Raw genomic sequence first — 14,271 nt, 5'->3', positions numbered from 1 at the left:
GGCAGTTCTCCCAGTGCTCCACAAATCCTATGTCTGAGCTAGCTACTTGTCCAGTGCAAATTGCAATCGCTGTAAGTGGATTGAGGGAGGTAGGAGGCTCCCAGTTCATGGTGCAGGGACCCCACAATAGTAATCAAGGATCTTGTGGCCACCAACATCAAGCTTAGTTTTCTGAAATTGCACTGTGATCTGCAAAGATAGATTGACACACAACCACTCTATCAGCCTAGCATGATAGTTTAAGAGCAGGAACTCTGTTTTAATTGATATCATTCCTGTTTTTCCAGATCAAAAGCAAAGCTTCTATTCATAGCTAATCTTTCCATACAATTCTTAGAACAAATTGAGAGGATCCATCATTGAACATTGTCAGCCTCAGTAGTTTGTAGTAATTATTTAATTCTAACCAGTCAAGACCAAGGTTACCCCTTATGCCTGATGTTCCATGGCAGTGACATGCTCCCCTTATTGTCCGTGGTAATAAGTTGTAACTACTGTGCATGTAGCATTTTGATGATGAATTTTCTGGCACTGATGTGACTAACTTTTTGTTATTGCAGTTTGTTTGCATGCTATTGTTGAGTTACAATCTTATCTGCTTTAATAGAAGAGGTTGATTGTGGTCTCTACTGTTTCACATTATTTTCAGAGATTCAGAATCTGGTGTCTTCTTATCATATGATCTACCTTGTTTGTTGTCAGGATCTTTCTCGTACTTTACTAGACTTACGGACATTACCAAATTCCGAAGAGGAGAGGGCCAAACACCTTACAGAAGAAAGTGATACCAGAAACACTATATGGATTGACTCACCGGATGCAATTGCAATTCAAACACACAAAATGGAGAAAATTCAGGTATCCAAAACTCAAAATCTACGGTTGTTTCCTGCCGCTACTTTAGCCTAGCATAGTTCAGATGTAATGATAATTTTAAGTTAAGGTAAAAATTAGCTTCCTACAATGACAATCCTATCCATTTGTAGATGCATTGGAAGTGTTCAACATGTTGGGGTACATTGCACTCAAGGGTTCATTAAGACCTCACTTAGGCCATCATTTGACCCTCTTCCATATATCATTAGGGGCACATATGACCACTTTTCATTCACTACTAGACATTCCCTACCATTTGTGATCATCACCTATTTTTAACATTTTCTATTTTAGTAAAGTCTATTTTCTATCAGGGAATGACACTTATAGGATGACATGTGGTGATTAGACACTATCTAGGCTATGAAATGGCTATTTCCTCTCCATTATTGTGCATTGCCTTATCCCTAAGTTCCAATATGAATTTCCTCTTATTTCTGGCAATAACATACTTAACCACCTTATCCACTCACCTACCTACCTTATTTGTTGACTTTCAGTCTTATTTTTGGAGTTTGCATGGGTAGTTATTGCATGTGAGGGTTATTACATTAATTCAATTCTCCACCAAGTTTTTGGGACGAGAGGACGCGGAAATGGGGATATGCATAGGGGGGATATGTCGGAACACCCCCAAATTTTAGGGAAATTCAGAGGGGACGTTGGAGTATATATATATATATATATGATTCAAATTCAACTTCAACAATGAAATACATTGATTTATATATAAACATGATTCAAATTCAACTTCAACAATGAAATACATTGATTTATACATTATAAATGATTAAATGAAATATAAATAATAAAATGTTGTATACGTTGATTTGAATTCACCATTCATTATTCTATAAGTTGATTAATACTAAGCAAAATAGTCGATACTGAAGTCTGAAGAATAGAATAGTAAATTGAAATTACTTAAACTCAAAAATAGCAAAAAGTGACGAGTCAAAGACTTGGTCTAAGGTCATTAGTACTTAAAGTCAAGACTCGAAAGTTGAAACTAAAAATGAACAATGGACAATGAACCAATGTTATCAAAACTGGAGTAGTGATCAAAGCGGTCGACCCCAAAACTGGGAATTGAAAAAGAAATCAGACCAAAATATTGGTTGACCAAAAAGATACATAACTAATCAAATTTTGAAAAAAAAAATGTAAATATTCATGTGCATCCATATGAATCCATACCATTATACACAAAAATGCAAAGTTTCTCATTCATATATATATATATAGAGCAAGGATGCATATAATCAAAATTGCAACAAGTGTAATCCATATTTGAACCAAAAATACATCAACAAAGAGGTTCTAGATGGCCTCAATAGTCCAAAAAAATTCATGCTACAACAAATACCTACATATTATCAAATTCATTGTGTATATTGGGATCCTTATCTCCAATATCACCCTCTAAGGATTAAAATAAGATAGAAAAAGCTTAACATGTAAAGTCAAGATTTTGTGTAAGGGATGGGCACCATTGTACTAGGGTCATGACAGAGGAGTTCAATAATGAATGCCACCAACATCGAGGTACATAAAGGGCTTGGAGCACTTGATTAAATGCTAGTTCTGTACCCTCATACATGATAGAATCCAATGGTAACGTTGCAATAACCCCAGTCCTAAAATCCTCAAAACTGTTAAGTCCTTTGTCTTTTGAGTGGGATCTAAAATTCTACTTTCTCCATATGAAATCCAATGAGGTAAGAACCACTCTCAAACATCTCAAGTCAATTAATGGTAATTTTAAAAATTTAAGTAAAAGGATGTTCTTTTTACTTTAAGAATTTAACATTATCATTAACTACATAGCATTAGTAGGGCCCTATATTAGGTTTCCCCACTCATAAGTTATTGTTTTCAAGCAAAATTAAAGGGTGCACCCAACCCTTTTTGAGGGGGGATGCCCACAAGAACCCCTTTTGGGGAAATGCGTCCCCCACATTGGGGAAATTCCCCCCTATATTTCCTAGAGTTTCCAGAAAAGGGGGATGTGGGGAAACGTTTCCCTAGGTGTCCCCCTATCCCAGGAGCGTGGGAAACGTGGGGAACGCACCCCCCACCCTAGGGGACGTGCTCCCGTGGAGTATTGCATCAGGTCTAACTAATTTTTAACTCCACTTACTTTCTTTTTTTGGTTGGCTTGACCCACATGGGATTTAAACCTTGAATCCCATGGTTTACATAATACTTCATAACATGGAGATTGTCAATTGAGCTACCCCCTGTGGGATTAACTCCACTTACTTTCAGTTAGCCCTATCATTAAATATTGTTTTAATTTATGGTCTTTCACTCCACTTTTAACTTACTAGCTATTTGAGGAATGCTGACAAGTTCACTGATTGCATGCACAAGGGAACGCCAACTTAGTTCAAATTTCTTTTCTCTCCTAGAGAGGCTAGTTATTATATTCATGTTGAACAATAATATAAGATCAGAGTTTCATGAATATTCAAATTATCTCCTTGGTTACTAGTCAATTTTCTCAGCAGTTTATTCTCTCTTATCTCTTGTTTTGTAGTAGTTAGTTTAGTATCTTTTTACACTTAGATCCTGTGTTTGTGCTTAAAATGCAACACAAAAGATGGAAAAGGGGCTGTGGAACAACATTAAGAAAAGTTAGTTTCTTTGCAGTTAAAATGGGTTCAGTCACGTTTAATATCAGCAAAGGTACTAATTCAAACAAGTTGGAAAGTGGTTAACATGAACATTCAAGAAATTTATACTGTCTGGGTAGCAACCCTTGGTCATGTGCTGTGGTCGGTGAAGGGCAGATGATTTGCCAATGTCAACTATCTGTGAGGCTAGCTTTTCCATGCAATTTCAAACTCAATATTTATTAGTTTTTTTGCAACCTTTCAGAATTCAGCTCTCTGGTTGAAATCAGAAAGTGACAGCTTTGAGCAGTGCATCGATCGCTCCAAAATTTCTAAAAGTAAGTTTCTGTTGTCATTGCTTCCAGATCATAGCTTCGTACCAAACCCTATCAAACCAATATATTATGTTTCCATTATAATGCTGATTCATACAATTATTTTTTTGTTTCTTATTTGCAGGGCCTGGGTTGGGCACAATTGGATACCTTCTGGTCAATGCGAATGGTGGCTTGAATCAAATGCGAACTGGGGTATGTTTTATCATGGCTATTAATGCTTGGGCTGGCCACTCGTTTACAAATTTCTACAAGGATTTGTCTGTGAACTTTACAACGACTATAAGATATGAAGTTATGAACTAGGTCCTAATTTCAATTTCGTTTCAAATGAGTTCTTGAGAACCAAGAGTTCCATTTATGTTTTTGCATTCTACTATGCAGATATGTGACATGGTTGCTGTTGCACGAATCGTAAATGCAACTCTTGTCCTTCCTTCTTTGGATCACTCTTCTTTTTGGAGCGATCCAAGGTATATTGATCCTAAAATTTTTGTCATTCAGACATATGGAAGTCCTTGATTTTTTTTGAAATTTTCTGGGTTCATAAGTCCATATTTTCTGCAGTGGCTTCAAGGATCTTTTTGATTGGCACCACTTTATTGACACTTTGAAAGATGACATCAACATAGTGGAGTCCCTACCACCTTTGTATGCAAAAGTTGAACCTTTCAAAAAAACTCCTGTATCCTGGTCAAAGGTCAGGCCATTTGCAAAATGCTTTTTATCACTAATAAAAGTGGCTATAATTAATCATTATGGCTTCTTATTGTGAGATCTATCAATGCAGACCTCTTATTACAAGACAGAAGTACTTCCCTTGCTGAAGCACCACAAGGTCCTATACTTCACTCATACAGATTCTCGACTTGCCAATAATGGTCTTCCTAGTTCCATTCAAAAGCTGAGGTGTCGTGCAAATTATCAAGCCTTGAGATATACAACATCCATTGAAGAACTTGGGAATACTTTGGTGGCCAGGATGAGGACGGATGGAAATCCTTACATTGCCCTTCATTTAAGGTAGGATACATGACTTAATGATGCATTGTACACTAAAAAATGGATCAGTAATACTTATATAGTCCACCACACATGTTTTTAACCTTTTGTTATGCAGTAGGTGTAAATATGGATGTCTGTGCATATCATATTCCATGTATTGATTTGCTAGTTTGCTTCCTGCTTCTGGCAATAGTGTAGATATGAGAAGGACATGTTGTCATTCACTGGCTGTACACATAACTTGACGTCAAAGGAAGCAGAAGAACTACAGCAAATGAGATATGATGTCAATCACTGGAAGGAGAAAGATATTGACGGTGAGGAGAAAAGGAGGCAAGGAGGTTGTCCTCTGACTCCCCGCGAGACTGCACTTCTTTTGAAAGCCTTAGGTTTTCCATCCACAACAAACATTTACATTGTAGCAGGGGAAACTTATGGAAATGGCAGCATGAAAGCTCTGTATGATGAATTTGAAAATATATTTACTCATTCAACTCTAGCTACACAAGAGGAGTTAGAGACTTTTGAAAACTATCAGAACAGGCTTGCCGCATTGGATTATATTGTAGCCCTAGAAAGTGATGTTTTTGTTTATACTTATGATGGGAACATGGCAAAAGCAGTGCAAGGGCATAGGCGATTTGAAGGTTTCAGGAAAACCATCAATCCAGACAGGTATCTATTAATATTCTCAAAGATCAATTTCGTTACAATGCTTGTAAATTTGTTATACTTCAGACAGAGCTTTACTAATTGGGCTGTATGACAGGCAAAATCTAGTGAAGCTGATAGATAACTTGGATCAAGGTCAGATTTCATGGAAGAAATTTGTATCCAAAGTGAAAAGGCTGCACTCTGACCGACAAGGAGCTCCTTATCCAAGAGAATCTGGGGATTTCCCAAAATTGGAGGAAAACTTCTATGCTAACCCCCTGCCAGGTTGTATATGTGAGAAGCGTCAAAAGTTGAACATGCACGAAAGCTAAGCCTGTGTATTGGAGAAAGCCTCAGAATCATTGCTTTTCTTGTAGTCACATGAGCTTCAGAGAGAAAATCCACAGTTTGTTCTTCTAGGACAAAATTCCCTGTCTCATACAGGAGAGAATGCTCTGCAACTAAGCTGTGAGGAGAAAGATCGAAATCTTTTTTTAAAGTATGTGAGTTCATCTTAAAGTGAACTTTATTTATTCATTGACACCACTGAAGGATGGAATCACATTGCTCAGTCAGTGGAATTGCATTGTTTGGACAGTACGTTGTATCAAATAGAAGAAGAGAAAGATCCAGGACATTGGATTTTAATGATAGCCAACCTGGTTTGAACTACCAGTCCAGTGTGAAGACAAATACCTTGCAACTGCCATTGCTGGAGGTGGTCGTTCATGATGCTCATATATAGTTGGATACATCCTTTTTCCCTGGGGTCTTGCATATTTTTCATGATGAAAATGAGAGCAAATCACATCAATGTATTCTTTATTTTACAATACAACTTACAAGTGGTAAAATTTTACATTTCATGTTCATTATCTCATTTGATGGGAACATTGATCACTGTTGTCCTTATATAGTCTTTAAGGACTCAGGAAATAAAATTGTGTCATGAATCTCAATTAAATTGCTGCAGAACAGAATCTTCTGCCATCTCAACACCTATTTATCGTGTTCAAAAGTGATTTCCAATGAGAAAGCATAATTATGCCCGCGTTTTGTATCAAGAAAAGCTTAGACTTCTTTTGCAAACGCAGGTTTTGCAATTAAACATGTACATGGGGATTGAAATTTGAGTGCATGAATCTTACCATATATGTTTTGATTGCCCTGGGGCTGTTTTGCATGATCATATATTTGTTAGTAAGGGTGCTTTAACACGGGCATTATTAATTAAGTTAACATAATGTATGTTTGCACTCAACTTCTTAAGATTTATGTTAAGCATGACCCTTGGACAATTTTAATAAAATTGTGTGGACTTAAAGTACCTGCTGCCTTATTTTAAAAAATCCCCATTTAACATATTTTCCAAGTTAAAACACTTTATCTGCGATAAACATCAATATGAAATGGTTTGGTGGCCGCTTTGCTCAAGCAGAGTATTTAAGAGAACATTTAGTGTGGTTTTGGATCTCATCCTGTTAAGATGAAAGTGGTCTACTAGCTACTTCAAGGAAGGATTAAAAAGCAGGGTTGAGTTGAATTTAGCTTTACTACTCTTAACAGGATTTCTTGGTATGCAAACTTATGACACTTTTTAACTAAACTTGCCCTGATATACCAAACTGTAGGAAGAAGTTTTACAAAGCAGGTTTGGTCTAGTGGCAAAGATTTTACCAGATACCATTTAATACTGTCACATGTGCCATATTTAACTTTGAAAAACAAGTTAATAAACTTTGCTAACGAAGTACTGGACATTTTAAGGCTAGTTTCAATCCAACCTGATACATGGGCTTACCGGTCCTTGAATTTTATGGATATGTTTTATTTGATGAGAAATAGATATGGTACTTCCCAAGATGAAGGTGATTATTTGCAGCTGACAATTAATAGGGCTTCTTTCAGTGGTTGCTATAAGCACCAATTCTAATACTATCCTTTTAAAGGCCTTGCAGTTAAAATTTATATAAGGTGAGATATCCGTTTTGGATTTTAGAGGAACATTAAATGGAAAAGAGTTGTCAAGCACCGTAGTCAATTATGGGAGTGTGCATTTTTTAATTTGTAGAGGTATGTTTCTCAATTATGGGGAGTGTACATTTTATGTTGTGTGATAGTAACATGTGTCCAATATGTGATTGTAGGTTAGTTGAGGGAACCCTAAGTATCGTAAGGATTTTGTTATTGTTTTATATGAGTTACATCTTTATTATGCAATAGGATTTATAATTTTTTATTGCTGTATTAGTTTTAGGTTTTTATAGTTTTATATATAATATTTGTAAAAGCCCATTTTTATGTAATAATGGCCTTGTTACTTTTATTAATCACTTTAATTGTGAGTTAGGTTTCTACCTCCTTTTGATATAAATAGGGATTTTTCCTCCTCATTTGTAATTCTTATCATTTTACTAACACAATCAACAATTTTCATTAGAGAAGTCTTCTTCCATATATTTCATGTTTGCAAGTGCAATTTATTAATGTATATCTAAGTGCCCCCAAGTTCCAACTATTATGTTTTTGTTGTGTTTTTATGCTATTCAAGCTTTACTAATTTCATATCCTTTGTGATTAGTTTAAATCCTTCTTATAGTTGCAATAGGGTAGTGAAGGATAGCACCACTTCAGACTTGTTATTTGCATGGAACCCTCACATACTCACTTTCAACCTCTAAATGAGGATATCATAGTGTGATTTTGGAAGCGCTGTGGAAGTGCGCACTTGGTTGAGCTAGATCAAGCTAGCCTTCAAGGTGCAACATGTTACAATTAAGAGGATAATTGAAATGTGACCCTGCAACATTTGAACGGGCATCCCTAGATGGATCTCGAAAATTCTTAGAGGTGATTTTGGCGAGTTTACAAATGCATTAAATTGAAGAGTAAAGACAAATTGGGAATAACTCTTTGTTTTTCACCTGTAGCTATTCCAAGAAGACATGATGGTTGAAGGACGCACTAGGAAATTTGAATGCTTTGAGTCAATGGTCAAACATTGTGTAGATTTGATGCGTAAGTTCTACATCTCAAATATGTGGCTGCAAATCTAGGACGAGGTAAGAATGTTTTACGATTTGGACAATCATTATTGTAGCTAGAAGACTAGAAAGTCATATTGAAAGTATAAAATAAGGTACTTAGTTCCAATGAAAAGAGTTATACCTGTGATTGGATGACCAAGGAAGAAGCAATCTTTGAAACATCACAAGTCAAAATATTTAGTTTTTAGTTTGAAAAAACAATCGAAAGTATCAACCTCAAATCATTGTTGTAAATACTCTTCACCTTGGTTTAAGGGCCATTTGTGCAACCTACAAAAACTTCTTACAATTGAAGATCTACACTTTTATGAGTTTAAGTTTGAACCTAGGAAGGATACTCTCTCTCAACAACTAGATAATGATTATGAGTCACTAGGCCATTGCTCCCCAACATTAAAAATATGGGAACACTAGGTCTCCCTTGTTGCAGTGATTAGGTTTGATCATCTCAATATTGTGTTTCCAAGAGTTGTGTCCCTAGCCCTGAGAGACATGTCCCCATGTCTATTTGTCCTGTGGCAATGCATCCCAACAAAACTTGAGGGGTGGCCCCTTGAAACAATTTGAAATTCTAATTGGTATGGTCTAATCCCATGTGCAATATTCTTATTTTCAAGGTTTGAGTTGCATCCCCCATGCACAACAAATTAACAATGTGGTTTAAAGTTTGATTTTCATTTTCGATACCATGTGATCTACTACATGAATTTGTCCAATAACCAATAACCTATGGTTCTGAGGATGTGGTCCAGCGGTTAGATGGGGAGGTTTGGTCCCCACAAGTCATGTGGTCCAATCCCGGGTAGGACTATGTATGCCTGAGAGTTGCTCCAAGCACAATTCCTTTAGTTGAAAAAAAAAACCTATCTTAAGCATATCAATTCCAAATTTCATGATTCACTGGCTAATAGAGAGCTTTAATCCATGCAATTTATTGTCAAGTGGTCATATTAAAGTTGGATTTGTGTTTTGAACTTATTCTCCCTAGAAACTTGTTATAGAGATCCAACCTACATGTTTAATGCAAAAATATAGGTTATACACCTACTCACTTTCCTTGAGATTCTTATTTTTCACAACTATATACCCTTCTCTCAAGTTTTGGCAAAGTCATAGAAATTACATTTTCAATAGTATAGAATTTGGTTTTATAGTCCAAATCATATTGTTTATGTTTTTATTGTTGTGTATAAATTTTAGTCTATCTCACAGCTACACATTTGATGCAGCAACCTGACGCCTCTACACATGTTGATTTAAAAAATATTGGCTTTGTACCCATGCTCATCCTTGCACTCGCAAACCCTAGCTAACTTTTCAAGTCTTTTTTTTTGCTACATCAAAAAATGAAGTTCCTTGTTTTAGTCAATCTTGGTAGTACTTTGGATATTATTAATAAGAAACACGTTAAATGGTTGGGTTACCACATTGATCCTTCAAGTGCATCCCCATCAACATCCCTTGTGTTGGAATTTCTAAGTCTAACTCATTAGAAAACCTTCATGTACTTTCTGATTTATTCCTACCTACTTTTTCTGTTAATTAACAAGTTATTTACCATGTAAATACCAGAAATAAATACAAGTACATGCTCAACACATTACAAATCATCAACTGAAGGAAACAAAACAAGCACACAAGTGACACCATTGTTTTTGGACCAATGTCCCTGGAAAAACTCAATGCAGGAAAATCAATGCAACTATCTGAGGGTTTTATTATTATGTAGTTTCTGAATACAATATGGGTGCCAAAACCAGCTCACCCAACAAAGAATAATCTTGACAGTAGTACCTCTCCTTCGGACACAGATGCTCCGGCTGAAACCCCAAATAAACACTCCGACAGCTCCTTAGCTCCAATTTGTCCCATGAAAAACCCTAATGTTAGCCTCTTCTGCCCTTTGCGTCAGCTTTCCCGGTAGTTCTGGCAGTTCTGATTGTTCCTGACAGTTTCGGCTTTTGCCCTCTGCGTCAGCTTTCCCGACTGTTCCGATAGTTCCTGACAGTTTCGGCTTCTACCCTTTGCGTTAGCTTTCCCGGCTGTTCTGACAGTTCTCGATAGTTTCGGCTTTTGCCCCCTGCGTCAGCTTTCCCAGCTGTTTCGGCAGTTCCCGACAGTTCCAACTGTTCCGGGCAGTTTCAGCTTCTGCCCTCTGCGTTAGCTTTCCTGGTTGTTGCGCTGATCCTCCCGACACTATCTCCACCTCTCTGCTTCTGTATTCACTGCCGAGCTGCAACTCTGATCACTCTCTCGACATCCTTATTAAACCCTGCCCCAGAAAGTCGAAATCTTGATCAACTCGGTGTGTTCTCTAAGTGACCCTCAAGCCTCCTCTTATACTTTTCTCGTTGACAAATCAATGGTCGAGATTAAGTCCCTAATCAACGGCTAAGATTAGATCTGGCTTGATCCATGACTTTTGGACCATTCTAACACAATTTTATATTAATTCACATTAATATTTTAATTTCCCTAAGTTTAGACTTAGGGACTCCATTAAAAATATCAATTGTTTTAATATCTCCCAAATTGTTTAGAATCTGCCCAAACCTTTTCTGGGTATTCAAGATCTCATGTGCCTTAGCCTCTCCACCAAATTTCGTGGCTAGAGCACCTCTGATGCTACCCCAAATCAACACTCCCTCTTAGCGAGGACTGTGCTCTAGCAATACTCCTCACTGAGTGTTACTCTGATCATCCGCAATCGGTCCCTGATGCTAGGCCTGCTACCCATCATTTGTACTGCGACCCATGGATCTGCCACTGCCACTGCCACTGCTGCATCTGTAAGATAGCTCCCTCTACATCCGTGCTGCTGTCCATGGCCCTGCCACTGCCACTACTGCGTCTGCACTGCATCCCCTCTCATCATGTTGCATCGTGTTGCCCATAGCATCGCCACTGCTAACTGCTGCACTACAACTCAGTTACTGAGAAGTAAGTAACTGATCTCCCAACGCTGACATCTCTGTCAGGCTAGAGACACTCTCGATGTTGAAGCTCCCTCTGTCGCTGACACGTGCTTCCTCTCTGACCTCTGCGCTGCTACAACAACTCCCTGCATTTCGCACTGTTGCACACCTCTCTGTGCCATCCTGCACTGGTGCAACACTCCTGTGCCTCTTGCAGCCTGCTAGTCTCGCGTTGCCCTGGGAATCATGCATTGTCGCTCCCTCTACTGCTCCATCCTCATTCATCTCTACTGACATATGCCAGTATTGCTACTCCTCATCGGGGATCCCGTAGCAAGGTATAATCCAAGAGGTTGGGTACCTCGAGGACCCTGCCCCTCATCGCTTGTAGTCCGCCTGACTACAGCTCGATGTCTCCTTACTTCTTCTCAAGTGGCACATGAGTACTCATGGCACAATCGTCATCCCTCAAGGCGAAGGCCTTAATATGATCTTTATCCAGAATGGACAGGATTCTGGCCTTCCAGAGCACAAAGTTGGATGCTCCGTCCAGCCTATCCTGATCCCTCATCCCATTCATGGCCATCTCTCTATTCTTCTCTGTTGACTCCTCTGGGTCGCTCTACTTCCCACCTGGAAGTTCTTGGTTCGACTCCTGCTGAGTCTCTCTACTTTCCATTTGGAAGTTCTCTATTCGACTCCTCCGAGTCTTTCTACTTCCCGTCTAGAAGTTTTCTTCTAGACTCCCTCTGAGTCCAGATTTCCCTCCTGGAAATCTTTCTACCAACCATCAAGTTGCCCCTCTCTGATCGTCTGTGCAACTGCACCACTGATCTGGATTCCTTGGCTCGAAATCCGTCTCAGCAGCAACTCCCTCCCCTTGGTCTTGCCCTGTTAGGTACTGTTTTGACTACAGTACCCCACTAGCTTCACTCTGCAACTTACCCACAACCTCCTATACCCCAACAACTGAAGGATTGAGCCACTTGGCTCTGCGCAATCCCGACACCGGCAAATCAGCTCCCCTAGCCAACTGCGTCAGCCCTCCTGGGCTCTGCGTGAGCCTGATTCTGCCTCCCTTAGCCTCTATGTTGTCTTTCTCTGGCCCAGAATGATGACGCAGTCCCTCTGCGTCACTCCTTCCTCTGTCGCCTTCTGCAAGGATCAGCTCTGTCACTCGGGACAACTGATTTCTGCTGCTGCTGCTCTACTTGGCTGATGTCCTCAGTTCTCCTGTGATCTGCAACCACGCTCTGATACCATGTTGGAATTTCTAAGTCTAACCCGTTAGAAACCCTTCATGTACTTTCTGATTTATTCCTACCTACTTGTTATGTTAATTAACAAGTTATTTACCATGTAAATACTGGAAATAAATACAAGTACATGCTCAACACATTACAGATCATCAACTGAAGGAAACAAAACAAGCACACAAGTGACAGAAATATCATGGTACAATGTTTTAAATTTGGATGGGTCAACTGTTGAGACTTTCAATAGAGGTATGGAGCGGTTGCAAATCAATATAGACCGATCCTATGGAAACCTCTGCAACAAGAAACCCAGGACGACAATCCCCTTAGAAATGAATTTGATTTTCTTCGTTGCACGTCTTTAGAGAGTAAATGAGATATGGGACTCAGGAAGACTTAATGGTTCGGAATGGGGCTCCACTCAGATACACAACGAAGGATTGCCAGGACAACCTCCACTTCTACTCTGTAACATGAAACCATAGTCGATCGCTATCAGCTTCAGAGAGTGGGGAAGTCGGGAAATTAAGGAGAAAGCGATAGGGACCAACTACACAACTAGAGGGATGCACGATAACAGAGACGTGGCCTGACTAGGGGTTTTCTCAGTGACAATAGAAGGACATCTTCCGCCATCATCCTCCAGTTTTCCTTTTCTTATTATTTATGTAATTTCCATATTTCCAAGAAAGGGATCAAATCCCGATTGTAATCAATTTGGGTAGCAGAGCCATCGCAGGATGAGACAACTAGTCAATCAGACAACTGGCCCCGACTGAGATATTTTGTAATTGTTGATTCAAAGCCCCCCTTCTCTGTGTAAATAAGGGGGAGAAACACTTAAAAGAGGTTCCATAATTCTACACCCACAGTGGTCCAAATTATTTGGTTCCATTTTGGTTCTAAATGCTTGTTCACGAGGGACTTGAATGATACACATGCTAAATGTAATGGACTGGGGATCGGGACTCGAGGATTAATGAAACTATTATGTTGATTCCTATCAGAGCGACGTGCAGTATGTTTTCCCCTCTGTAATCTCACTCCATGTATGTTTTTCTGTTTCTAAAATGGTGTGATGAAGTTGTCGGTTTTCTCCCTTATTCATGATTGTATATTTGTTACCAAGTAGCAACAGTACCTGTGTTAGTTACAAATTTACTTAAGTATCTGTAATGTGAACATATTTGCTTAAGCTTTTGGATACAAATGTGCCCATGAGTATATGGCATGAAACCCTGACTAGCGCTCCACTTCTACCGCTCTTTCACCTCTTCCCTCTTCCATATCTCTGCTGGAATATTGTTTCTTAAGATTCTATTGGCAACCTGTTGACAGTGCTGGACCCACCAACATTCAGGGGATCACCCCAGTATGAAGTCCCAACTAGACCTCACACTGTTTTGTGTGGGAGTCCCATCCAGTATGATGGCCTGGTTGCCATTGTCTTAAGGATTTACCTCAACTCTTGATTGTCAGCACAAGAGAGTGGTATGCTTTGTCTTCGGGAAGTGAGTTTCACGTGCATGGTGAGTGTAAGTGTACTTGGGTCAATGGTTTTTTCATTG

The 14,271-nt window shown here is 38.9% G+C and overlaps 1 protein-coding gene across 3 annotated transcripts in view; it reads left to right on the top strand.

Annotated features, from left to right (window-relative positions):
• LOC149256072 (O-fucosyltransferase 35-like) overlaps nucleotides 1-6,357 on the top strand; it is a 71,058-nt gene extending 64,701 nt beyond the window's left edge. Inside the window, exons 2-10 of one of the 3 annotated variants that reach the window (XR_016267269.1) lie at nucleotides 703-858; nucleotides 3,757-3,829; nucleotides 3,951-4,021; nucleotides 4,211-4,299; nucleotides 4,394-4,526; nucleotides 4,617-4,849; nucleotides 5,030-5,506; nucleotides 5,601-5,984; nucleotides 6,084-6,357. Coding sequence is in view for 2 of the 3 variants with exons in the window: in XM_089460662.1 (XP_089316788.1) it covers nucleotides 703-858; nucleotides 3,757-3,829; nucleotides 3,951-4,021; nucleotides 4,211-4,299; nucleotides 4,394-4,526; nucleotides 4,617-4,849; nucleotides 5,030-5,506; nucleotides 5,601-5,817 (1,449 nt within the window). In the remaining variant the exon portion in view is untranslated. Of the gene's footprint in view, nucleotides 1-702; nucleotides 859-3,756; nucleotides 3,830-3,950; nucleotides 4,022-4,210; nucleotides 4,300-4,393; nucleotides 4,527-4,616; nucleotides 4,850-5,029; nucleotides 5,507-5,600 lie in introns of all 3 variants that reach the window. The other 2 variants (XM_089460662.1, XM_089460663.1) reach the window with 2 other exon arrangements.
• Nucleotides 6,358-14,271: the final 7,914 nt, after the last annotated feature.

This window comes from Pinus tabuliformis, chromosome 7 (genome assembly GCF_031772625.1).
Source record: "Pinus tabuliformis cultivar Carrire ecotype Pingquan chromosome 7, CPIR1, whole genome shotgun sequence".
In the NCBI taxonomy this organism is placed as follows: Eukaryota; Viridiplantae; Streptophyta; class Pinopsida; order Pinales; family Pinaceae; genus Pinus; species Pinus tabuliformis.
The sequence above is the reverse complement of the archived record's forward strand: the minus strand, read 5'-3'. Positions and strand labels throughout refer to the sequence as shown.